Source organism: Pezoporus wallicus, unplaced genomic scaffold (assembly GCF_028554395.1).
Source record: "Pezoporus wallicus isolate ANWC-B61680 ecotype Strahan unplaced genomic scaffold, APGP_CSIRO_Pwel_v1 scaffold_2584, whole genome shotgun sequence".
In the NCBI taxonomy this organism is placed as follows: domain Eukaryota; kingdom Metazoa; phylum Chordata; class Aves; order Psittaciformes; family Psittacidae; genus Pezoporus; species Pezoporus wallicus.
In genome coordinates, this window is record NW_026642851.1 from 2,742,686 (window position 1) to 2,767,345 (window position 24,660).

The following is a 24,660-nucleotide window of genomic DNA, read 5'->3' on the forward strand; positions in this document are numbered from 1 at the left end:
TGTATTGCAACAAAGATATTTCAGGGAGCTACAGAAAAGTGACACAAAGCATCCCACTGAAGCTCAAGATACAGAGCAGAGGTGACTGGATCCTGAGGCCTGTTTTCATTTGTCCAGAACTGCAACAACTAAGCAGTTAAAAAGACTTCAAAATTCTCAAAAGAAATCCTGACAGTTCTCACCGTCTTACAGACCATTTGACAGGAAAATCAACTGCTTACATCCTTGTGATGCTATTTCCTGAAATATCTGGAAACATGTCTGCATTCTCTGGAAACAAAATTTCGCAAACTCCATCTGACGTATTTTCAATTTTAAGTGCTAGAATGCGCCTCCACCTTAACTGGTCAGTCAAAAATGTGAAACATAAAACCTCTGTAGAAATTTTATCCCCAGTTACCTAAGCAAGTTATTTCTATGTAAAGGACAACCAAACATGTAACTTTTTTTTTTTTTAGTTTCTTTTTTAAAATAAGAGTTCTTTCCAGGTGTGGACCAGCCAGTAATGGAGGGAGGAGATGAAAAATGTGAAAAGGGAAGGTAGGATGGTTACCTGGAGACTGTACTCACTTGGGTCACAAGAAACCCTGGTTCTAATACCAGGCAGGTTAGATGTCTTGTACAATACTGACAAGTCAATTAACCCACCCTGTGCCTCAATTCAGAAGGGTATTACTAATAGCAGCCTGCTTGGCAGCAGTAAGACACTTCGGGCTGGCTAAAGCCAATTAAACAGCATCTCCAACATGCACACCAGCATTTGCTACTTAATTTTTTCATCAAATGATTTCACAGATACAGAAGCAAAAGTTTAGTGCAGAGCTTTGTGTCATTTAAATTTTACTTAAGAAACAGATTCTGAAGGGGAAAATGTTAGAACTGGAAAGAACAAAGCAGCTGTTTAACTTGTGTGCAAAGTTTTCATATATCATACGACTGTGAAGATAAAAATTCCTCAACATATCTACAGTAAGAAATGGAAGACAACTCTAGCCTTCTACAAGTGTGAGTATACTGCCTACAAGCCACTGAACAAAAATGTGCAGACAGGGTATGCACTCACTTGCAAGCAGTGACCTGCAAGGAATCAGTAGAAATTGAAATCACGTTTCAACAATTGTTCTTTTTTGTTCTTGAAATATTATCCAGTCTCAGCAGCTTCAAACAATATAATATTTGGAAAATAATTTCACACCTTCCTAATTATTCTAAATGCAAATGGTGGCAAGAAATATCCTGCAGTTTTTGAGATGGATTTCTGCGTTCACAGTGCAGGTCATGATGGCTCTACACATCTGTTATTTGCTTCAGACTCAAACCTTCAGAAGAAAAAAAAAAAAACAAAACAAACCCAAATTTAAGTTAATTTTTTGGTCCTTTTTTCTTCCCAAAAATATTTTAAAAGCAAAACTACTCAGAAGCACGCAAAAAAATTGGAAATTAACTCACCAAGTGGAGGGAGGTTTCATTTTGAAAACCTCAGAAGTACTATTGGTATTATCATTAATCCTTATTTCATTAAGAACCATTTAGCACATACCTATCAACCGGTTGCTCAGATTCCCAAAAAGCTTCATTTCTGAGTGTGCTTCTACAAAATACCATGTAATTCTGCAGTTTTCAGCATGCCCTGAAGTGTATTTATCTTTGCTTAATACGCTTATTTGAAGTCTGTGTATCGGTCTAACAGCAATAACCATGCAACTTTTCTCAGTTTACTGATACAAAAAGGCAGGATATATACTCATGACAGGGGAAGAACTACCACCAGGTAACCGGCTCTCCAGCAGCTTCCTTTAAGCACAATGCAACAATATTTTATGTCAATCAATTGTACTTTCTCTTCAAGTGACACAGTGGGAAGAAGACTGCATATCACACTCAGGTGTGTGAGATACAGATCAATCAAGCTGCTTTCCAACTGAAGTTCCACAGAGAAAGCAAGAAAAACAAAGCTGAAAACCAGAAAGCCATTAGTGTGATGGCTGGATTAAATAACCTCAACAACCTTATCACAAAACGAAACCCTGCAAAAACATTATTCATCAAAAGGAATTACCAAAAGCTTTACCAATAATATGCTACTGTAGCATTTAAGACAACGGTCAATGTTTTACATTAAAACACATTTGACCACTGCTAGATTTGGACAGAATTCTGAATTTAAAGGAAAAAAAAAGAAAAACAAATAACACAAAGTTATTATTCAGTTTTATAGTAGACCACACCACAGGCGAGTAGATCCTACTGTAAAGCAAGGGTTCTGAGCATTTAAACTACAATTAAAAACTGCCTAACAAACATCAGATAGTCCATGGCAAATCATGTAGGTGTGAACAAATATAACAGAAGGAGCAACCCACAATGATTCTTTCCTAAGCCAGAAAGGCAGTCCTAAAATGACAAAATTACTTCCACAAACTTAAACCCATGGAAAAATACTGATATAGGTGGAACTTGCCTTATTAGCCTTCAGCAACACTTGACTTCAGTGCAAAAAGAATACTGATCCACTGCAAAACAAACTACACTTTGAACAGGAAACCTGGCTTTCTAGCATTGTTAAAAGCAAAAGAACTTACATAATTACAGGAATAAAGTGGCTTGAGATTTTACAAATTACTGCAGTTAACTGATCCTTGTCCTAAGGCATTTTGCCATTACTGACACACAAAAGAAATCATTTACTGAGCACAAGATTTGCTTTTCTGTTTTGTTGTTGTTTTTTTTTCCTGAAATACTTCATACCCCATTGGAAGCTAAGACATCTTCTGTCTCATCATCCTTGCTGTCAGCCTGGATTTCAAATGGGTTTCCTCCATTACAGTACTGCTCAAATAATGTTACTGCTGTTGAAATTGCTGAAGCAGGCTGCTTGCTAGGTGACACAGAGGGGGAACGTGACTGCTCCATGAACTTAAATTCCTATTAATAGAAATAAAGTACAATTTTAATCACCAACAAGACAGTTGTAGTATTATTACTCCAGTTCCATAAAAACAGAGCATAAAAACAAATTTTGTGAGCAACTACTGTGACAGGAAAACTTTTATCCAAAGCTTGCTGTATATTTAAACATGCTTTTCATGCTGGCTCAAGTTAACCTTGAAACTGGCAACCTTACACTGCTCACCTTCCTAATTTTTGCAGTTTTTGGCTATGGCATGCAATACACCTCCTGCATCTGAAAGTATTCACTGTCTAAAACAAGGCGAAAACCCCAATTACATGGGTTTTTATTTCACAAAAATTAGGAGATAAAACAAGTCCTAAATTCTATTAAAAAATGTATTCTTTGCACAAGTTACCTTGTAATTTACTAAAGCTGAATTTGTTTTCTAAATATTTTAGTTTTACAAAGTTCTTTTCAAAATATATTATTTCTCAAACCCACTGCACATGAAGTTAATGATGACTGGGTAAGTGCAGAGACTTGAAAATATACACACTGAACACATAAGGTATGATTTTAGATACCTTTTTTTCTAAAAACCTTGACTTCTCTCAGCTGATGTACTGTTTTTATCTATTAAACTCTAGCTACTGATCTTCATAAATGGCAAAATATATGCTATCATTTATCTAAAGGCTTAAAGATCAAAATGTATACAGCAGTGTAGGTTTCTGTTTGTTTAAATGAATATTACTTTCCACCATTTTCTGCTGCTCCTGTCCCTTGAATAGTATGTATAGAATCACAGCATCAACTAGGTTGGAAAAAATGTTTATCCAGTCCAACCATTACTTCAGCACTGCCAAGACCACCACTAAACCATACCACTGAGGGCCTTTTCTACACAGATTTTGAACACTTCCAGGGACAGCGATTCCACCACTTTCTTGGGCAGCCTGTTCTAACACCTGATCACCCCTTCAGTGAAGAAATTTTTCCTATTACGCAGTCTAAACCTTCCCTGGCACAGCTTGAGGCTGTTACCTCTTGTCCCATCACCTGTTACCTGGGAAAAGAGAGCAGCCACCTGGATGGATTTATAATCACATTTATCTATTAAAAATTTTATTTCTTTTGATTCTGGATGCTACTAAAGGTCCTCCTTCCTTTTCCCTCCATACAATTACTCCCCCGGTAGCCGCTTACTTTTGCAGTTAACTCTACAGAAGCTGTAAGTTATCTTTGCTTGAGATTGCTCAGCTATATCCATCTTTGCATTTTAGTGATAGATTTAATCATAGGCACGCACATTTCATTTGGCAAAACAAGTGGAATTCACCCACCATGTGCTAAACTTCATAAAAATCAGTTTAGAACAGCAGGTGAACACACCAATTACTTGCTTTCAGATGCACTTCACCACAGAAGAATTAACTTTTTTTTCCATTCCGAACGAGCCGGTGTGACCCATGCTTCCCAAAACAGATGCCAAAATTGGTACAAGCTAGTAAATAATCATGACTAGTTTCTGCATCTTCCTCTCAGATAAATAATTCAGAAATGGAAAACTGACACAATAACAGCTCATTAAAACATGAAAAATAAAGGGTAATATTATGCTTACAACTCCAGCATCTTCTGTAAATTTACACCTGTCTGAAACTATGCCATTTGAATCTTAAGTTTCCAACAGCATAAAGTGAAATACAGGGAGTTTTAGCAGCTGTTAAAAACATTTCCACAGTGGTTCATGGATCTTACTACTTCTCAGAACACCCAGACTCTTAGCTATTAAAGTATTAATACATTTTTATGTGTTATTCATAGAACGTACATGAAGCTGCAGAATACTAAAGCTTGATTTAACAGGACAAAGTTCCCAGGTCTCATTCTCCAAAAACATTCTTAATTCTTCAAGACGAGTTCTGAAATACAACAAATTAACACTCTTAACTGACAGCAAGAGTAATAAAGGAAGCAGCCAATTATTTAACTTACTCAGTGAAAAACACCTTCAAAGAAGGTGTTCTGTATAAGAAGTCACACTTGAAAACAGATATTTAACTCATTCTTTCAACTGACAGATCACCTAAAACCTGTGGTTACTAATACAGGGTATATTTTATGACACTTCTGAAGAAATTCTCTAAGAATGCCAATCTCCAAAATTTGGAAACAAACTTTTTTGTCAAACAATTTAAGAGTATAGAGGAACATTTATGATTTTATGCAGTAATACTGGACTTTTTTTCTTCATTGAATACTGTAGAAAACAATGTAATATATACATAAACACTCTGGTAGCAGTACAAAAGCATCTGTGAGCCCACTCAAGACAGATGCTTCTTTTCAAACACACTGAAGCCAACAGGTAGCAAAGGGAAGTAGAAAGAACTGATGTTCTACAGACATCTCAACTTTTCAGAGAAGAAGAATGGCTATTAATCTCCTAAACTATATTTTTCTTTATAGCTTAACTTTACCTTGGTGCTAATATAGAAAACATATTAGAGAACCATAATCAAGCTATTATATCTCTGCATGGTTTCTGTTATATTTTTAATTAGAAAAGCCACCATTCAGACATAAGCAGAACTACCTTTAATAAAGAAAATTTTTTTGCCTATAAGCAGGAACTCATAGGAAAAGACAGCAACAAGCGCTTATTGAGGTCACATTGCTGTATATTTTCTTCTTACTATATGGTATATTTTATTGCTTAATAAGTAGCAGTCTGTAAATTATTCACTGGGTTTCTAATTAGGTGGTAAAATAGTCTAGAAATACCTCTATTTCAATACCAAACTACAATCACCACTGCAATTAAAATTTTCTTGCCTCAAAGAGATGAGTAATGTGTTGAATTATGGCCACAGTTTGCTGTGTCTATTAAAATTTGCCAGTTAAATGCAAACATACCTCAAGTGCTATTTTCAACGCACTGAATACATGTAGTTGCAAATTTCACAGTAAAGCCAACAATAACAGGAATGCTGTGAAAACCACTGATACAGATTAAAGAAAGATTAGAGAAAGACTGAAGAGAAAGAGTTTTAGAAAAGGAAGTATTTAAAAGCCAGACAGTACCATTTTTTTTATCATTTCAAATCTGAATTCAAGGCTCTGACAAAGTACTTGAACAAATGATCTTCATTTTCACAAGCATGCAAGACTAGAAAGCAGCACACACAGAAGATCTGATGCACTCATTTGTTCTCTGAGAAGCTTTGATCAGACACACCTTTTTACAAATGCACCATCACAAAAAGTAAACTGCATTCCAAAAATTGTCTCCTGATGTTCTCCGCCAAAAGCCCATTCTAATTGTTCAAAGTAATCAATTTTTACTCAAGAACGGCTTCATGTATGCTCTAGTATTGCACTCTCTTCTACGCTTTCTGAATGGCATAACCAGTTCCTTTGAATGCTTTCTCTGTGTTAGCTCTCTAAAACACCATGCTGCCCAGGAAACCACACACTGAATCACAGAATCACAGAATTGTTTAGGCTGGAAAATACCTTTAAGGTCATAGAGTCCAATTATGTTCCATTATGTTGACCATTGCCAAGTCCACCACTAAACCATGTCCCTAAGTGCCACATCTACATGTCTTTTAAATACCTCCAGAATGGCAGCTCATGTCAAATTACACGATCAAAGAACTGATTACTCCTGGGCTCTGAGCATTTCCGCTCTAGGTAGCTTTTATGTACTAATGAATCTTTAAAAGCCCTAGCTTTCCCCCACCCCACCACCCCCAATTAAACACACAGGGGAACTGAAAGCCACATTAGCTTGATCTGAAAATGCAAGATGCTTAAAGCTTTTATGTAAATCAGCCTAAGGGATAGAGCTGGGAGAGAGGGTTTTTTGTATTTTCCCTTCTGAGGACAAAAACATCAGCCAATTAATCTTTACAATAACCACACAGCATAAAACATGTAAAAAGTATTAAAAGGTTCCCATAATCTGAATCATACATTTCCTTTTCTTTTCACAAGATTCCAAGAAATATTACTTTAATAAAACCACAAATTATTTAAAAAAATTATTTCTATATATATTCCATCAATGTTTCTTAGCCTTTATTTTACTCAAAGATAATTCAGAAAATTAGTCTATGATTAATTAAGCAAAATCATGATGGTCAAAACAATATTTACTTAACCAAATAAAGTGTTACGCAGTTAAGTCAGTGTAGTAAAAAATGGTTAGGTAGACCAACACAGCTCTTCTGAACCTAGAGCTGCAAGGTCAGTTTCCAAATCAGGAATCAGAAAGGCTTTCAACAGCTAAAGGCAGGTGGGCGGCATCTTAACCAACATATCTCCTGACAAGACATAACGTGCATCTGATTTAGGCTCAAGCTTTTCAGACAGCTGGAACTGATGTCTTCGTCAGATGTCCAAAAAGGAATCCCAGCTACAAACTACCAAAGCTGGAAGAAATTCCAAACCACATTCTCAGCTTCTGAATTTAGACACTGTTCATGTTCTCCTGTTTTAATGTTTATACTTTATCGATACAACAAACGGTTAACAGATCAAGACTGGGATAGTAAGAATTTCTTAGCGCAAGGAACACTATATTTCTTCCCGTATCTCCCATCTTTTCACCCAGAAAAAAAGATGAATGCTAGATAACTAGAATAAAAGAGCTGTCAGCCCTCTAAAACAAAACATTTGGAAAATCAAGACAATTAAAGTGACAGAGAAGTCCTGAAGCTGTCATAGTCATATATCATATCTGAGGCCAGAGACTGTCTGCACATGACAGCATGTATGACTGGCCTCAGATATGATAGTAGACTGAAACATAATTAGACAATGCCAATGAAAAAAAAACATGAAAACACAACTCAAAAGGATGAACTCAGTTCTGAACACCTCATCTGATACAAGATAAAACTGTGTATTAAAAAAAAGTTTCATAGGCCCACATGTCTCTGCCCATGGGAGGGGGGGCTGGAACTATATGATCTTAAGGTCCTTTCCAACCTTAACTATTCTATGATTAGCTCATTATATGTAATGGTATAGAAAAACTAGTAACAATTTTGGTAGGAAGTATGGACTTCAGAGGAATTCATCCTCAGGATCCCAGGAGACAGCTTAAGAGGTAGCCTGAAAAAAATACTAAAATTTTACATAAGAAGTTTTTCATTTTTATCTGGCTTACCTGCTGCAGAACTAGAGTTTTCCACAACCATAGTGAAAGCAAAGGCTTCTCCACCCTCTCCCTTTTTCCAGATCCAGAGCCCCAGTCTCATCATGTAACATTCTACAATCTGCTAACCTCAGTGCAGGAACATTATGCAGTGGAATTACTTTATGAAGTATTGAAAATTGAAACCAACAACAAAAAAAGATGCCATTAGATTCATTCAGTGCACACTTAGTAGTCTCACCTGTGATATGTTTTGAAATAGTTAACACTCTGCTTTCTGATAGATTCTTGCAAAACTTCAGACTTACTGCCACAAAATTCTTCTCCAACTTGCATCAGCCTATAACAATAAAAGTTTAGAAATGTTTACTTATTAATACTGCTGTTTCAATGTGAATTACAAGTCTCAATCATTACCATGAGCATATATCTCTCTCCTTAGAAGCAGAGCACCAATGTTAAGTTGCAAACACTTCATTCATTCCACAAAAGTCCATGTCTCATTTGCTTCCAAATCCTACCATAATGTCCCATACACACAAAGAGCCACAAGCAAAATAAGTATCTTTTGAGATCCCATTATGCTGGGAATGCTGTACAGCTCACCATCTGAATCCATTGTTTTATTATCAAACCAGATGGTTATAATACTGTACAGGTTAGCAGTACTACTACAGTATTTTATTGCTCATGACAAAACCCCTTTAAAAGCTTTTAGCACCATCAAAATTGTCAAATCTGCACAATACTGAAATCATGCCACACTTAAGCAGTATTTCAGCAGCAATCTATGCTACTCCTCCCAAAGACATCCTCATAAACTCCCATATAAAGAAGTGCTCTTAGAACTATCAGTAAATGTGAACAAAATTGGCACCTGAATTTAAGTATCTGCCTTAATTAACTGTGCTGACTTATCAGAGTTCAAATTTGTGCACATGTATTAAGCGCTTTTATGACCACATCAGTATACCTGCTGATAACATCAAGCACAAATATGAAGTCGTCATATTTGAAGTTAGACAGATCCGTTCCTAGAAGATAAGTTTTCACTTTCAGTTGAACATCCTACAAAACACAAGCAAGTTTTTGTATACTTAATACACTGAAGACAAAAGGTGAAGGCTCAGATGCCTGGTTTATCAGCACTTTTTTGTTTGCCTTATAACTTTTTGTTTGTCTTATAACTTTTTTGTTTGTCACAACTTCTTGACATTTAGAGTAGAATTGTATTTTTCTGTAACATGGAAGATTTCTCATTGATCTTCTAAAATATTATTATAAACAGTTTCTTTAACACTCTGAACATGAGGTCAATCCTAAAGGCTTTGTTTTCATTGCAAAAACAGAACTCCAGATTACAACTCAGCCATGTTTACAGCTTTTTCATCATACATTTGGGGTCTCACTGAACATCAAACTGAGCCAGCAGTCAGAGGAGGAATACTGTGAAAGCAGGCAGGTTCACAAGACTTCAGGTTCTCCACAGCTATGGTTATACCAGAAACATAAAGCAGTATGACTGTGCTAGCAGAGAAAAGCCCATTAGGAGAGAATAGATCGTGAGGCAGCACGCAGGCTGGGAGAAGTGTAATCAGCATGAAAATTCTGTTACTATGTTTTAGCATCCTGACTGAGTTTGTAAGCATAGAGACTAAGTAGTTACTGAGCCATGGAAATCATATTTCCATTGTTTTGATATATTTAGCTCAAATCAAATCACATAAAAATAAAAATCCCTGCAGAGATTTCTTTAAGAAATCAATACAAATATAACTGTATATTTATATAAATATATATACTTATATGTTACATATTTATATATATACATGTAATATATATATTTATATGTTATAAATACAACTGTATATGGGGGAGGCAGGGAGATAAATATTATGGGGGGAAACGGGAGATGAGGACAAAAAAAAAAAAAAAAATCAAAACCCACAAAACATACCTGCCATATTCGTGAAAGGCCATGTTCCAATTTCTTTTTTACATAGCTGCGGTCAAAACTGTTCTCTTCCGTTCCAACCACATTGTCACCATCTGAAACTGAAGGTAAAAGGTACTGTCAATATTTCCAAAAGCCTTGAAATGTATCCTACTTTTCTACCCCTAATGAAACTTCTGCCTTAGCTATTCTCGTATCATCCATTACGTAAAAATCCAGGAGAGCTGCAATGCCTTACACTTTTGAGAGGAAACAAATAAAGCCAATATAAATAGTACATGCAAATGCAGACCAGAAGAGCTTCTGACTGCTTTTATGTAAATGAGATACCCCATTTAATAAAAATTTTAAAAAAACCCAGAGCAACGGATAATGGTATTTCAAACACAAAAGATAAAGTTGAATGCTGAAGTGAGCACTGTTCACCCTCTACAACATAAGATATTCTACCTTTGTAGACAAGAATCATGAACTTGAAAAGTTCAGAAGATTCTTAACTTTCTGCCCCAGTAAATTCTGTCTGCAACAGGAAGAAAAATACTGAAACCCTTCCCATGAGCTATGCAAACAACATAGTATGTGTTTTTCTTTTTTTCTCCTCTCATACTAATCTGTGTTTATGCACAAAATAATGTCAATCATATAATTAGGCGTTTTTCACTCCTCCCAATTATTTAACTCCAAAACCTTCATTCCCACAGTGGTGAACCACTTTCCAAGAAAGCACTGTAATGCACGGTAAACTTCTGTATGTGGCCCTTTCTCTCCCCGTGGAGGAAATATTTATTTTCATTTAAAAAAAAAAAAAGAGAAGGTAACATTTCTACATGCAGTCTGTGAGCATACAGTTGTGGTTATGCTTGCAGTCTGTCATGGCCCATTGTCACACAATTTGCTTCACGGCCAACGACTGATCACAGGAGAGCTCTGTCTTACCCGGACTAAACATACAAACTTACCCCATGATAAGAAAACTCTGCTGCTTTTGTCAAGAAGAAAAACTATGCATGACCTTTAAAGCCCAAACCATCTAGTGATTTTACACAAAAGATTCACATAGAATATTACACCAGAGTATTACAAATCATACAGTCCTCCTTCCACCCTATCGTTCAAGTGGTTGCTGAAGAATCAAGAATGTCTTTAGAATCCCAGCATTGCCATGCAGCTCAGACCTGTCTTTCCATCCCTTCTGAAACCTTCAGCTAGTTTTCAGTACTTTAGTGGACTACTCACTCCCTTGTTCCTAGCCCATCTGGTCTCATCTCTCTATCACACACAGGCTCCGAACTCAAACCCATCTCTTTCCCTTACTCCTGATCCCAAAATTTCCTTTCAAAACCTTCCCTGAGGCCCAGACTATCATTTTGCACACATGTGAGGAAGTCTCCCCACAGCTGCCTGCAAGTCACAGGAAGTACAAAGTCCAGATACTCCAGGAACACAGAGAGGGACTTAAAGAAAACTAAATAAACAAATAAATTAAAGCAGTTGCTAACGATATCATGAGAAAAACAGTCCCTATCTATAATTTGGGCCTACCTGGAGAGAAAAAGGGCATGTCTAACATTGTTGGCTTAGGTTGTTTTTTAACCTGTTGGCTTCATGACCAGGTAGGTGCATCAGTGCTACAATGCACACAGGGAAGTAAAAGAAAGAGTAATCCTCAGTGACTAGCAGTAGTGTCGTGGTCAGCACTAACTTGTGGAACACACTGGGGGGGGGGGGGGGGGGGGGGGGCGAATCTTCCTAGCATTAACAAGGAATTCAGAAGCAATACAAGGCCATGGACCAAACTGCCTCAGAGGGATCACACGCAGCTTCTACCCAGGGAGACAGCACAAAGGCTGTGAAACACATTCTGCTGTTAATCTGTGTGATGCTGACAGATGGCTCAGGTGCATCTCCAGAAGCTTTTCATTCATGAGCCGATCTCATCAACGCAGGGACAGGATTTTACATGGCCACCCAAAACGAGCAAGGGCAAAACTGTCACCAGCAAACTGAATCCCTATTACAACAGTGTTCCTTAGATGGTAATATGGTACCAGGACCACTGAGAGAGCTAACCCAGACTGACCTTGGCAGTTCTTAATGACTAAGCTTCATATTTTTTTCCCCAAAAGCCTCCTGGCTTTCCTCAGAGACAGCAGCAATTTTTCATGTTATTGTACTTTAAATCCTAGCCAGCAACTAAGTACCAGGCAGCCGCTTGCTTACTCTTCCCCCCCTTTACCTCCAAACCCCATCCCCGGTGGAGAAATGGCAAAAGGTGTAATTATGAATAGTTCCCTCTAGATGGCTCCCGAAGTACAGAGGTGACGACAATGCTGAGCACACACACCAGATCTGTTTCGCGACCAGCGATTCTATCGTGTCATGAACCAGTACCATAAAGAACAACGAAATTATAACATTGTGTCCCTCCTCACTGGCAGAGCACGAGAAACTGAGAAGTCCTTGATCAGGGTAAGCATTACTTAGCAACAACTAAAACATCGGTGTGTTATCAGCATTGTTCTCAGACTAAAGCCAAAACAGCACTGTACCAGCTACTGAGAAGAAAAATAGCTTCTAATTTTGCTATCTACTAAGGAAAACTCCAGAACCATAAAGAAGCCCATTTGACAGGGCCAAAAAAATTTTGTTAACAACACAAGTGCATTGTCAAAAGTGATTTATCATGGAATATTAAACAAAATACAAACAGAAATAAGAATTCAACTAGGGAAACACTAAGCAGATCTGTATCCTTTCTCTGACTGTACAAGTAAACAAAAGCAGCTATCTTAACAATTGCACGCTCTTTAGGAGTTTCTGCCACCTCCTCTCTTCTGTACTGCTGCAGAGTGAAGCCAAGCCTAAACAAGTCACCTAATAAACCTTTGAACTATTCTCAAGATAAAGACCATAGCCCTTGTCTTCATGAACTGCTGTTTATGAAGGAATGGTTGGAGAGAGTCATATGGATGCTAGTGCTCAATAAAAATCCATGCAGTATTGTCTCTGGCGATCTCCTGGTGCTCCTGGTTTATGGCCAGTCACACTAAGAGGTCTTGTTTCCAGAGTCTTTGAATGAACTGCACTGATACCACCAGTGCAAACGTAAGAATTTAGGATAATTAATTTCCTTGAGAATCAGGCTGAAGAATTTGGATTAGGCAGCAAAATAGATAAATACTCATAATTTCACATAAAAATAAGAAGTTATTCTTCTGGATGCCCAATTTAAATACAGTAATGTTTCAGGTTTCTTAGTATTTCTCCAAAAGTCATAAAATCAGCCTTCAGCCACAACAAAAGGTTTTTGTTTAATCCTTGCTAGGCAGAGATTAAAAAAAAAAAAAAAAAAAAAAGAAAAAAGAAATCAATCAAATCACTGTCCTCTATCTTCTTCATTCTTTGAACACCAAGCAGGTCTTCAGAGAATTTATGCAGTATTATAAATGGAATGTTTTGAAAATTAAAAGTGTTGAAATTAAATTTACATCTTGCATCATTTTCTTCTTGTTTTTTATTGAATCTATTACAGCTATTGCAGTTGTTAGAAACTTCTACCACTACAATTACACTACTGAAATCAGAAACTTAAAAGCTATAGTGATCATTTTACTGCTGAGTTTCAGCTCTTCTGTTAAGTTAGTGTCTGAGGAGTGCATGTGAATTACATTAACATCACAGTAAATTTTATGGTACGTGAAAATCCAGCTGAACCAGATAGGGCCTCACACAAACCAATGTGACTTTTAAGTTCACTTTGCTTTAAGCAGGGAAGACAAAATGACCCGACAGGTCCATGAAAACTCATTTTTTAATTTGATTCTACACTACAAACAGAAACGATGAAACAATGCTTTGACCATGACCAACAGTGCGAGGGAAAATGTTACAGTAAACCATTTATTTTCACGGATGAAAACGCATACCACAGTAATTTGCTGTTTTAGATACAAACGCCAAAATCACACTAAGTAGCAGCTCACTACATGTGACATAGAATTAATTTCATGCTATGGAGTTGATACTTTTAGTTCACTAATTTTATTTTAAGTATGACTAAAAAAGTCCTACATATGAACACTTAATTATATCTTCCCAGCGATATATTAGAGCAATTAGTTAAGTGTTATTATTGATGATTCATAAAATTATCAATTCATTTCACTGTGATCTTACTGCTCCTCTGTTGTAACATTTCAGCAAACTAATCTCATCAGTATTTCCTATTTCATGAAAGGTACTAAAAACTGTCTCACGCTTTAAAAATTTCTAGGATTACATTTATATCTAGTTATCTGTCTCTATTTAGTTTATTCCAAATAAGGGTTTTTTTTTTTTACTTAAATGACAGTAATCCCCAAATACCAGTCCACACTGTATCTGAAAGAACAACTGCAAATTCTGAACTCAATTCTAGGGGAAAAAAAAACAAACCAGAAAACAAATAAACAGAATAATTAACAATATAAATCAGGCACACCCCTTTCCTCAGAAACGGAGAAGAGCAATTATGTAAAGTACATTTTAACATCTGTAACAGGCATTAATAATCACAAATACACAACACACGATCTAGATGAAGTGCAACCTCCTTTTCTTAATCCATGCAGGACTTCTTTTGGATAAGCTTCACTACTAAAATAGAGCTATCTAACTCACACCTAGGCACAGCTTCTTACTTCTACAGCTGGGTTTGTGCCCTAAGGTCAAGAGTCCCTTGCCCCATTTAAGGTACTAAGGTGCTAACATTAACTGGCACAATGAGAGAAAAATACTGGGGTTTAATTGAGGGAACAATTTTAGCATAATCTTCTGAACTGCATCCATGGTTCCTTCTGAGATACCTGCCTTTCTACAGGAATTCTGCTCTTTGGTTTTAAAAAGCTATTAAATTGATAAATATAAAATGATATTTCCATATACAGGTTTAATAATTATTACAGCATAAGCAATGACTTTTAGAAAAAACAGGTATCTGGCAGATATTTATAGCTCCTCTGAAATTAAATTATACTTGTGAAATTCCCTTTCGGGTGCTTTATCATTACTGAGGCATTTGAAACAATGATTCAGTAGCACAAATATATTCTGGGTGTATATTACAGCTAAGCCACATTTCCAGAAACTTAAAAAATGAGTGACAGAAGATTTACTGGATTAGTAGTAAACATACCAAAATACGCTGGCATGCATTTAAAAATCAATGCATTTAAAACTACTCATGTGTCTGAACATACCACTTTATTAGGCTTAATGGTTCCTTTAAATGACTTTGCAGTGCAAATGATTTTCTTTCTTCAGGATATCACAAGTAACCAGACCAAAGGGACCTATTTTTAAAATTACATCTGGAGCTGAGCAAGTAGTCTACTACTGTGATAATGTTTTCATGCAATAAATTCTTTATGATACCTTCTTTAACCTGCTTTATTTTACACATGCAAAGATCACAACATTATGAAGAGAATGAAATGCAATTATCTGAAATGATTTTAAATTTAAAAATAAATATTACTGAGAATAAGCAATCCACTCAAAACCTCAGAATCTTCCTTCATATGGTGCATCCTAAAATCAAATATTTCCACTCTGAATTTTAATTCCGATAGACTTATAAAAAGCTCCATCTCAAATATCAGTTTCAACAAATCCACTCTTTTTTTATTTTTTTAAGATTACACACAATATGGGAAGGACACTGAAGAAAATACTTTCATTGACTTTTCAAATTTAAAGTAGGAAGACAATGTTAATGAGCATAAATTACATTCTTTTTAAGACTGAAGCTCTGTAATAAATCTGATTGTGACAGAAATGTTGGATTTCAACACATTGTAGGAAGCAGTGTTCCACTATCTATTCTTTACTTCTATTTCCAATTGTTTTCCCTTTTTTTCTTATCTTTTCCCCTTTCTTCTTATTATCTAACATAAAGGGTACAAGTTTTATGCAAATCAGGCAAGGATGAATAACTTCAGCAGCAATCCCATAGCCTTCATCCTTCGGCTGAAAGTAGCAGACCTATCTGATTCCAATAAATGGGAGCTTTGCATAAATCTTAATACTATAAATTTCACACTCTGCTCTCTGCCAGCCACAAGCATCTTGGGTTAGTGGGGACAGCAGACAATAGATGAAGGTTTAGTGCTCCTGTCCTAAAAATATCAACTAGGACAACAATAATAAATCAAAATTATACTCTAAGATAAAATATTTGCCTTTTCCTGTAAGGGTATCAAGGAAATTGTGACAGCAACTTATAATGGATTCACTAAAAATCCTGTGATTCCTAAAAATCACAACAACGGATTTGCAACAGATTCATTTCCTGTTTTTTCAGTTACCTTTCCTAGTACACAATCCAGTATCCTAATCTACTAAACTTAATATGCAGTGAAAATTTCAACATTGATCAAAAAATCTGGACTTTCACTTTGGTTCTATATTAAAGGGAAAAAATCCTCAGATTTTGTAGTCATCTACCACACCTGACTTCCACTCAACAATAAGCAGTATTTAAAATAAAACTGTTTATATCTGCATAATGCCACATACATATATTCATTTAAAAATTAACCTTACACTGAAGACTACAAAAATCCAGCGAGTATTTAAGTCCTCACTGCACATTATAGGCAATAATGTGGAAGGCACTGAGTCAAGACCACAAAGGTACTGACATACAAATTAACAACTCAAGACAAGAAAAGTTATTTCAATTACTGTAAGTTTCACATCCAGAACAGTTTCTTACCAGATGATACAGCTGCTACCTCATCTTGGTCATGACTCTCATGCCACTGCATCGTTCGGTAGTAACTGAGCATGACTTCCCAGAGGGCTTTACAGAGATCAGCAAGGCACGGAATGTAGCTATCTGACGTAATATGCTACAGAAAAACAAAATAATGTTGTGAAACTTAACAATTGTATTCTTGTTTTGCAAAATAATAAAAAAAAATAATAACAAAAACTTCCATATTCATACAGCTGAGGTGCCTGACATATCGGCTTCATTTTCAACAGTATTTGAGAGCTGATGCCTGATTTTAGTCAACTGATCAAATGCTGTCTAAAAGTGCAAAGTTTATTCATTAGCAACTATTTTTTCTCTCTTTTTTCCTTTTCAATAAGCCTACATGGTAACCACATCTTAAATTTATGGAACAGCAAGGCAGACACAGAAGTAACACCACACTGTCTAATGATGAGTACCTCTTACTATCAAAGAGGAATGCAGCCACCCCTGTGACATGCAGACACTGTATCAGTTCCATGGTATATATACTTGTACTTCAGTAGTACATAGCAGCCATCCTGCCTGATGCCTCATGGATTGAATGCTGTATAAATAATTCAGTTTTAAAATAAACAAACAAACTTAGATGGCAGCTGTCCTACCACCACAATCCACCCTGCTCCAAAGAGCCAACTGTAATTTAAGATATTCATTAGATATCAGAGAGATAGATATGCAGTAGAAATATCTGTGATGAGGTTGTCAGGTAAAGGGATGAATTTGAGAAAGGGTTTTGCTGAATGAAGAAAAGACCCTAAAATATACTGCTTATCTGAGTGGCAATGGTAAGTCACCCTCATCTCACCTACTGTGAAGAATCACAGCCTCACAGTTTATAAACAAGGGCAAAGTCCAGCTGCGCAAGTGTGATTTCAATTACATTATTATTTAAAGGTTCTTAGAGAAGTCTGGAATGTCAAACTAACACTGTAGTAGATAACAGTTCACAATTTCCTACTGCTGCTTCAGCACCCACATTTGACTTCTGCAAGGCTAGTTAGCTTTTACCATGCGGTACTACTTGCTAATCCAAAAATGAATATCCAAAATGATACGAAAGCTTTGGCATTAGAGTTACAACAAAACTCTTTAAAAACAGTAACAGCTTCTGCAACAGTGATGCCCACATAGCCACCAAAATTATCAACCACAGATTCTCTGGAGAGCAAACCCTAATCAAAGCAAGCAATTCTCTCTGAATTGCATCCTCATCCAATGATGTTACCTGCAGTGTTCTAAACACCGTATGTCCTTCCTGAGCAACAAATTGCAATAAAACTTTAATAAGCTTAACTAGTACATTTGTTGGAGAATAACATTAGACTGGACAGATTTCTTTGCAAATGCACATGCATCACTTACATCCCTCCTATTTTTCAGCTTTCAGGTTAAAAAAAATTATAAACTGCATGCCTTTATTTTCTATTTATTCATGTTCTCTGGCTTCCTAAGCTTAAATAATGATCCTGTCAGTAGCATATACCATCTAAGCCATATTCTCCTACACTCTGCTTATAATTAAGAACTCAAAAAACCTATTCTTCAGCATTAATAGATGTCACTAGCAAAAGTATCTGGGGGCTGCATATTAATATGTCTTTTCAGTTTGCTTGCCCTTTTTTTTTAATGAATCATTACTATGGTTCTGTTACCTAACAAATCAGAACTGCCTTAGGAATATAAATCAGAGACCCTGGACAAATTAACAAAAACAGAAAAAAGGTCAAGTTGTACAGAAAAGTAACAATTGAGAACACTACTTTTTTCTAACACACCCTCTAATTAGAGAGTTGATACACATTAGAGACTGCATTTTTGAGACATTTTAATCTCAGGTACAACAAATCTTTGCTGACAATGGAACAGAATAGGGTAATAAGTTTAGCATTTAAACAGCAAGTTGTCCTGCCATTTCAACTGCTGTTTCAACCATTTTCTCTGCCAACTCATCAGGCAATGTTACTCTAACTGTATTTCAGGGGCTTAGTAGGTATAAAATCAAACTTCAGTTGTGCAGATCACTATACTTGAAGAGACATATTGGCTTCCAGGTAGCCAGGATGAAAGGATTGCTTGGTATTTACCAAGTTACTTCCATTTAGACCACGGAAATAACTGAATTTCTCTGAACTTATATTAGAAGAAAGAAAATCAAAACTTGAAGATGAAGCAGCTGAACTCCTTCTTGCTCTAGAGTATTCAAAAGGTGAAAGGATGCAAGAGTTAATAGCATGGCATGTTGCTAGGAAAAGAAATCCTTAACAAGGAAACAGTGACTTACAGTGCACAGGCACATAAGCTACATAAATACCCAAGAATTACTGAAAACATTATTCTTAAAAAAAAAAAACACCAAAACACACACACACAAAAGAAACCCCACCACATTATTATAAAATGCAGTACCTGACTTCCAGAAAAGACACAAAAAAATAAACCAAAGAAAAACTCTTTATATTCCCCCAGGAAAATAGGAAAGAGCTGACTGATTTCATTTAGAAAGACTTTTAGAAACACACAACAGGAGATCTGCCCCAAAAGGAACACTGATTTTATATTACTTCCATTGTTTAATTAGAGTGAGTACTCCATAACCACTTAATACGTTAAGAGCATCCTGTCTTAACAGTTTAGACAGATTGAAGAGGGTTCTCACTGGAACTAGACAGAAAAAGAAGGCTCATATTTTAGTCTTAACCAAATTAATCCCTGACAACTGAATGCAGGAGGTTAAAATCTGTTGGTATTTTTTCTATGGGAAGTTAGATATGGAATTGCTGTGATAGTCCTGCCTATTCAGCACTCTGATTTCACAAATGTACTGCAATAGTTCACAACTAACACTGACAAGCATGGTCAGCAATAGAGACCAAAAATTCGCATCTGCAGCCTGTCCCTAAATACCCGATTGTTACCAAGAGAGTAATGAAATATTAAAAGGAAAAAAATCTGTATATTTCAAGGAAGTTACAGCAGCATTCATAGTACGTGGTAGTCCCAAAGTAGCATATTACACTGAAGACATGGTGGTTGTGAAATGTTATTCTCCTGTTTGAATCCTAAAATTTACTTCTTTACACTTACTTAGATGGCATGTACACTAACGCCAAAGAGCTAAGATCTAATGCAATCAAAATCAGCAGTAAGTTGTGAATATCCAATCTCTCAATTAGCCTATGAGTTGTATTAAGAAACTATAGTAGCTTCAGAGTTACTTTAATAACTGAGTCCCTACTTACATAAAGTACACTTAACAACAGATTAAAAATTATAGATATATTCAAGGAATACATACTGTACAAAGGTCTTTATACTGTAACTTCTGGAACTTTGTGTCTGTGTTTCCTGCGCACAGCTCCACATATCCAAGGACTACTTGAAACACAGTGTTGTGAATGGCTTGAGTGAAGTGCATGTGTAATTGGTCCATTGCAGTCTGAAAAAAAAACAACAAGGAATAACAAATAGTAAAATTCAATTTGTCATATGCCATCATCTTTTAATGCAAGTCTTTTTCAGCACTGAATACAGGAGATTATAAACATGACCTCCAATCCTTGTTTCAAAAATATCTAAGACTACATAATATTACAGTATGGTAACATAAAAGAGTTCAGATACTACCAGCAAAATCATTTTCCCCTGTCATCCTCTCTCTATAACTCACTATGTGTCTTACTCAGGAGATAAGTACTAACCTGTGTTTTTCCAAGTAGCCTGTAAGCTTGCTGAACTTTTGTATAGTGACTGATATCAAAGTTCTTGCATATTTTGGAGAGTGCTACATCCAACTGTTCCTATATAAATCAAGAAAAAAAAAGAAAGCTATTACACTTAATAAAACACTTTATTAAACTTAATTTACACTTAATAAAACTTATTATATAAGTATATTAGTTGTATACTATTACACTTAATAAAACACTTAATAAAAACTGGCCAAGTAATACATTACTTAAACAACAGCAAGTGAGGAAAATATGTTTATTTACACAATCTGATAATTATGCTTGTAAAATACCCAAGACCGTACATTACTGGACTATTTTGAGGCACTCAAATGTTACTTCTTGCAGCCTAAAATACTTCAGTCTTGTATTTCTGTGAGCCAAACAGTTCTACCATTTCCAAGAACAAACACACTAAAAGCTACACTACTTCTCTGAAGTGATGTATATTTTGCAAAAGGCTAGCACCCCACTATGGGAGAGCTGGGATTTCTAACTTTGTCTGTTCCACTCCTAAGAAAAACCCAGATCTGCAGAGAAAGAAAATACTCCCCTGGTGTTTCAGCACAAGCAATTCAATTACAGACTTCTCAACCCTCTCACTGCCATCTGTTAAATGGAATAAACACTACCTGACTTTAAAGTTCATTGTGAAATAAGTAATTTATGGAGTACTATACCAGCACAATGATCAGTACCAAAGGAGAAAAAAGAAAGTAAGCACACATACAGAATTACTAGTTCTGCCATCAGAGCTGTGTCTGAGCACACTGAACAGCTTTGTAATAAATGAAGTTCCCCTATTATGTGCGCTGAATGAAAAAACACTAAAATGGGATGATATACTTAATGAGTAACCAATAAAGCTTCCAAGAATTTGACCATGTAACTTAAGAGCACAATTATCACTTAGACACCATAATATATACAGAGATACACAGCCTAATTCTAGTTATTATTAATCAAAAATGCATGAAAAAGCAAACACAATATATGATAATATAGACAGCTAGCAGGTATTTTTTTCTCTTTGCTAGTCACTAAAGCCATTTCAATTCTTATTGTTTAATGATCTTGCAGTGTAGCTTTGCTCTTGCAAACAGAAACCAGAGGAAATGGTGGGTTTGCCTCTACATACTTTTACTTACTCCACTGGAAAATTTTCATGAATTATTTCGTAAGTCACGAAAGATTTATGAATTTTAACTCTAGATATTGGGGGAACAAGCTGTTGCAGTTGGGGTGAGGAGAGGGGAGTGTTACTGTGTTGTTTAAGTGGTTCAGTATTTTCTTTAAGCACAAAAAAGGACACGAGAATACAATCAAAATTACGCCCACTGTAGGAGAGGAACTGGTTCGAGGCCATCTTAAAAATCTGAATGTGCACAAGTACGTGGGTCCTGATGAGATCCATCCGTGGGTCCTGAAGGAGCTGGCGAATGAAGTTGTGAAGCCGCTGACCATCATATTTGAGAAATCATGGCAGTCAGGTGAAGCTCCCGATGACTGGAAAAAGGGAAATATAACCCCCATTTTCAAGAAGGGGAAAATGGATGACCCAGGGAACTACAGACCAGTCAGTCTCCCCTCTGTGCCTGGCAAAATCTTGGAGCAGATTCTCCTGCAAGGCATGCTAAGGCACATGAAAATCAACAAGGTGCTTGGTGACAGCCAGCATGGCTTCACTAAGGGGAAATCCTGCCTGACCAATTTGGTGGCCTTCTATGATGGGGCTACGGAACTGATGGACAGGGGTAGAGCAGTTGATGTCATCTACCTGGACCTGTGCAAAGCGTTCGACACTGTCCCACATGACATCCTTGTCTCTAAATTGGAGAGACATCAATTTGATGGATGGACCACTCGGTGCATAAAGAACTGGCTGGATGGCCACACACAAAGAGTTGTGGTCAATGGCTCAACGTCCGGCTGGAGACCAGTAATGAGTGGTGTCGCTCAGGGATCGGTGTTGGGACCGGTCTTGTTCAACATCTTTGTCGCTGACATGGACAGTGGGATTGAGTGCGCCCTCAGCAAGTTTGCTGATGACACCAAGCTGTGTGGTTCAGTTGATACCCTGGAGGGAAGGAATGCCATCCAGAGGGACCTTGACACGCTTGTGAGGTGGGCTGATGCCAACCTCATGAAATTTAACCATGCCAAGTGCAAGGTCCTACACCTGGGTCGGAGCAATCCCAGGCACAGCTACAGGTTGGGCAGAGAAGAGATTCAGAGCAGCCCTGAAGAGAAGGACTTGGGGGTGCTGGTGATGAGAAAATGAACATGAGCCGGCTTCAGTGTGCACTCCCAGCCCAGAAAGCCAACCGTATCCTGGGCTGCATCAAAAGGAGCATGACCAGCAGGTCAAAGGAGGTGATCCTGCCCCTCTACTCTGCTCCTGTGAGACCTCACCTGGAGTACTGTGTGCAGTTCTGGTGTCCTCAACATAAAAAGGACATGGAACTGTTGGAACAAGTCCAGAGAAGGGCCACGAGGATGATCAGGGGACTGGAGCACCACCTGCATGTAGACGGACTGAGGAAGTTGGGGCTGTTCAGCCTGGAGAAGAGAAGGCTGCGTGGAGACCTCAGAGCAGCCTTCCAGTATCTAAAGGGGGGCCTATAGGGATGCTGGGGAGGGACTCTTCATTAGAGACTGTAGTGACAAGACAAGGGGTAACGGGTTAAAACTTAAACAGGGGAAGTTTAGATTGGATATAGGAAGGAAATTCTTTACTGTTAGTGGTGAGGCACTGGGGGCTGCCCAGGGAGGTTGTGAATGCTCCATCCCTGGCAGTGTTCAAGACCAGGTTGAACGAGGCCCTGGGTGATATGATTTAGCATAAGGTGTCCCTGCCCACGGCAGGGGGGTTGGAACTAGATGATCTTAAGGTCCTTTCCAACCCTAAGTATTCTATGATTCTATGAAAATATGAAAATATGTGGGGGTTTTTCCTAAGCAAAACCGTAAAAGTACAAGTAACCTAAAGCTAAAAAACTCCTTTAAAAGGTTACTCAGCAATCTGAATTTCAATCATATATTGATTAAAAAAGAAAATAATTTTTCTTTTATTTCACGCAGAACAGCTGTACAAAGGGAGAAACAGGGCTGTCAAACTGCCCATGAGCAGAGCTCCTAAACTCAGAGCACATAAATCTTTTGAGCTATATTTTTTCCATGGCTCCTTCCATTATATCCCTTTGCATTTTATTTGTAACAGAATATAAAAGCAAAGTCAAATGTTAAAACCTAAATTACAAGGAAAGGGAAAGAAAAGAAAAAAAAGGAATGGACTTAAGCTGAAGTCCCCAACTATTCAGAAGACTAATTATTAAAATATTAATTAGCAGAATATGAGTCTATATTCATTAGAGCATGTACTTAAAGAGAACACTCTATGAACCCCAGGATGACTTACATTTCTCCCATATGCACAGATGTAAATTAGTCAAAAATATTTCTATAAATTATCAAGTAATAAAAATCCTGAATATGATCATTAAGGTAGCCGTGAATTGATTTTGCCAACCGACTTGGCATATTTTACCCGATTTTAGTAGGAACAGAATTTGCTCTAAAAGTGTACATCCTCATCATCCGGCAAGTGTACCTTTGCTCCAGTACGTCATGTTACTGCTTTAACACTTACAATGGGCACAATTACTGAGCTAGGCTCATAAGTTTGAGAACACATTATACAGTTATTTAGGTTGACTGCAGCACAAAAATCCACATGAATAGCAATGACTATAGCATTCCAAAGACAGTATTTGAAAGAAATGTGCATGTTCTGTAGTTGCTAACAACATCAGACTAGATACCTCTAATACCTAGAGATTACATACTAACAGTTGCTGAACATCAATACATTTGTTCTTACCTCTATTTGTTCCAAGGTGTCTTGCAGTTTTGAATTCAGCTCACTAGTAATAAAAGAAAAAAAATGTTTAAAATAAAAACTACTTATCTTACTAAAATTTCACACCACGTTTCTTTTTTCCAAAAAGCCCACGTTTGCCCACTACCAAGCCACAATATAGTAATTTATCATAAATCATTAACCTGCTGTTACTGTGTCAGGCTAGGATCACCCAACTCTTGTTTTTACTGAAAGGCACT

General features: G+C 36.9%; 1 protein-coding gene across 2 annotated transcripts in view; it reads right to left on the bottom strand.

Annotated features, from left to right (window-relative positions):
- VPS50 (VPS50 subunit of EARP/GARPII complex) overlaps positions 1–24,660 on the bottom strand; it is an 87,035-nt gene that overhangs the window by 39,906 nt on the left and 22,469 nt on the right. For both annotated transcript variants that reach the window (XM_057432436.1, XM_057432435.1), the window contains exons 10-18: positions 24,422–24,464; positions 20,512–20,610; positions 20,109–20,249; positions 16,769–16,904; positions 10,018–10,115; positions 9,034–9,128; positions 8,302–8,400; positions 4,728–4,818; positions 2,749–2,925 (exon numbers count right to left, since the gene is read on the bottom strand). In XM_057432436.1, coding sequence (XP_057288419.1) covers positions 2,749–2,925; positions 4,728–4,818; positions 8,302–8,400; positions 9,034–9,128; positions 10,018–10,115; positions 16,769–16,904; positions 20,109–20,249; positions 20,512–20,610; positions 24,422–24,464 — 979 coding nt within the window. The remainder of the gene's footprint in view (positions 1–2,748; positions 2,926–4,727; positions 4,819–8,301; positions 8,401–9,033; positions 9,129–10,017; positions 10,116–16,768; positions 16,905–20,108; positions 20,250–20,511; positions 20,611–24,421; positions 24,465–24,660) is intronic.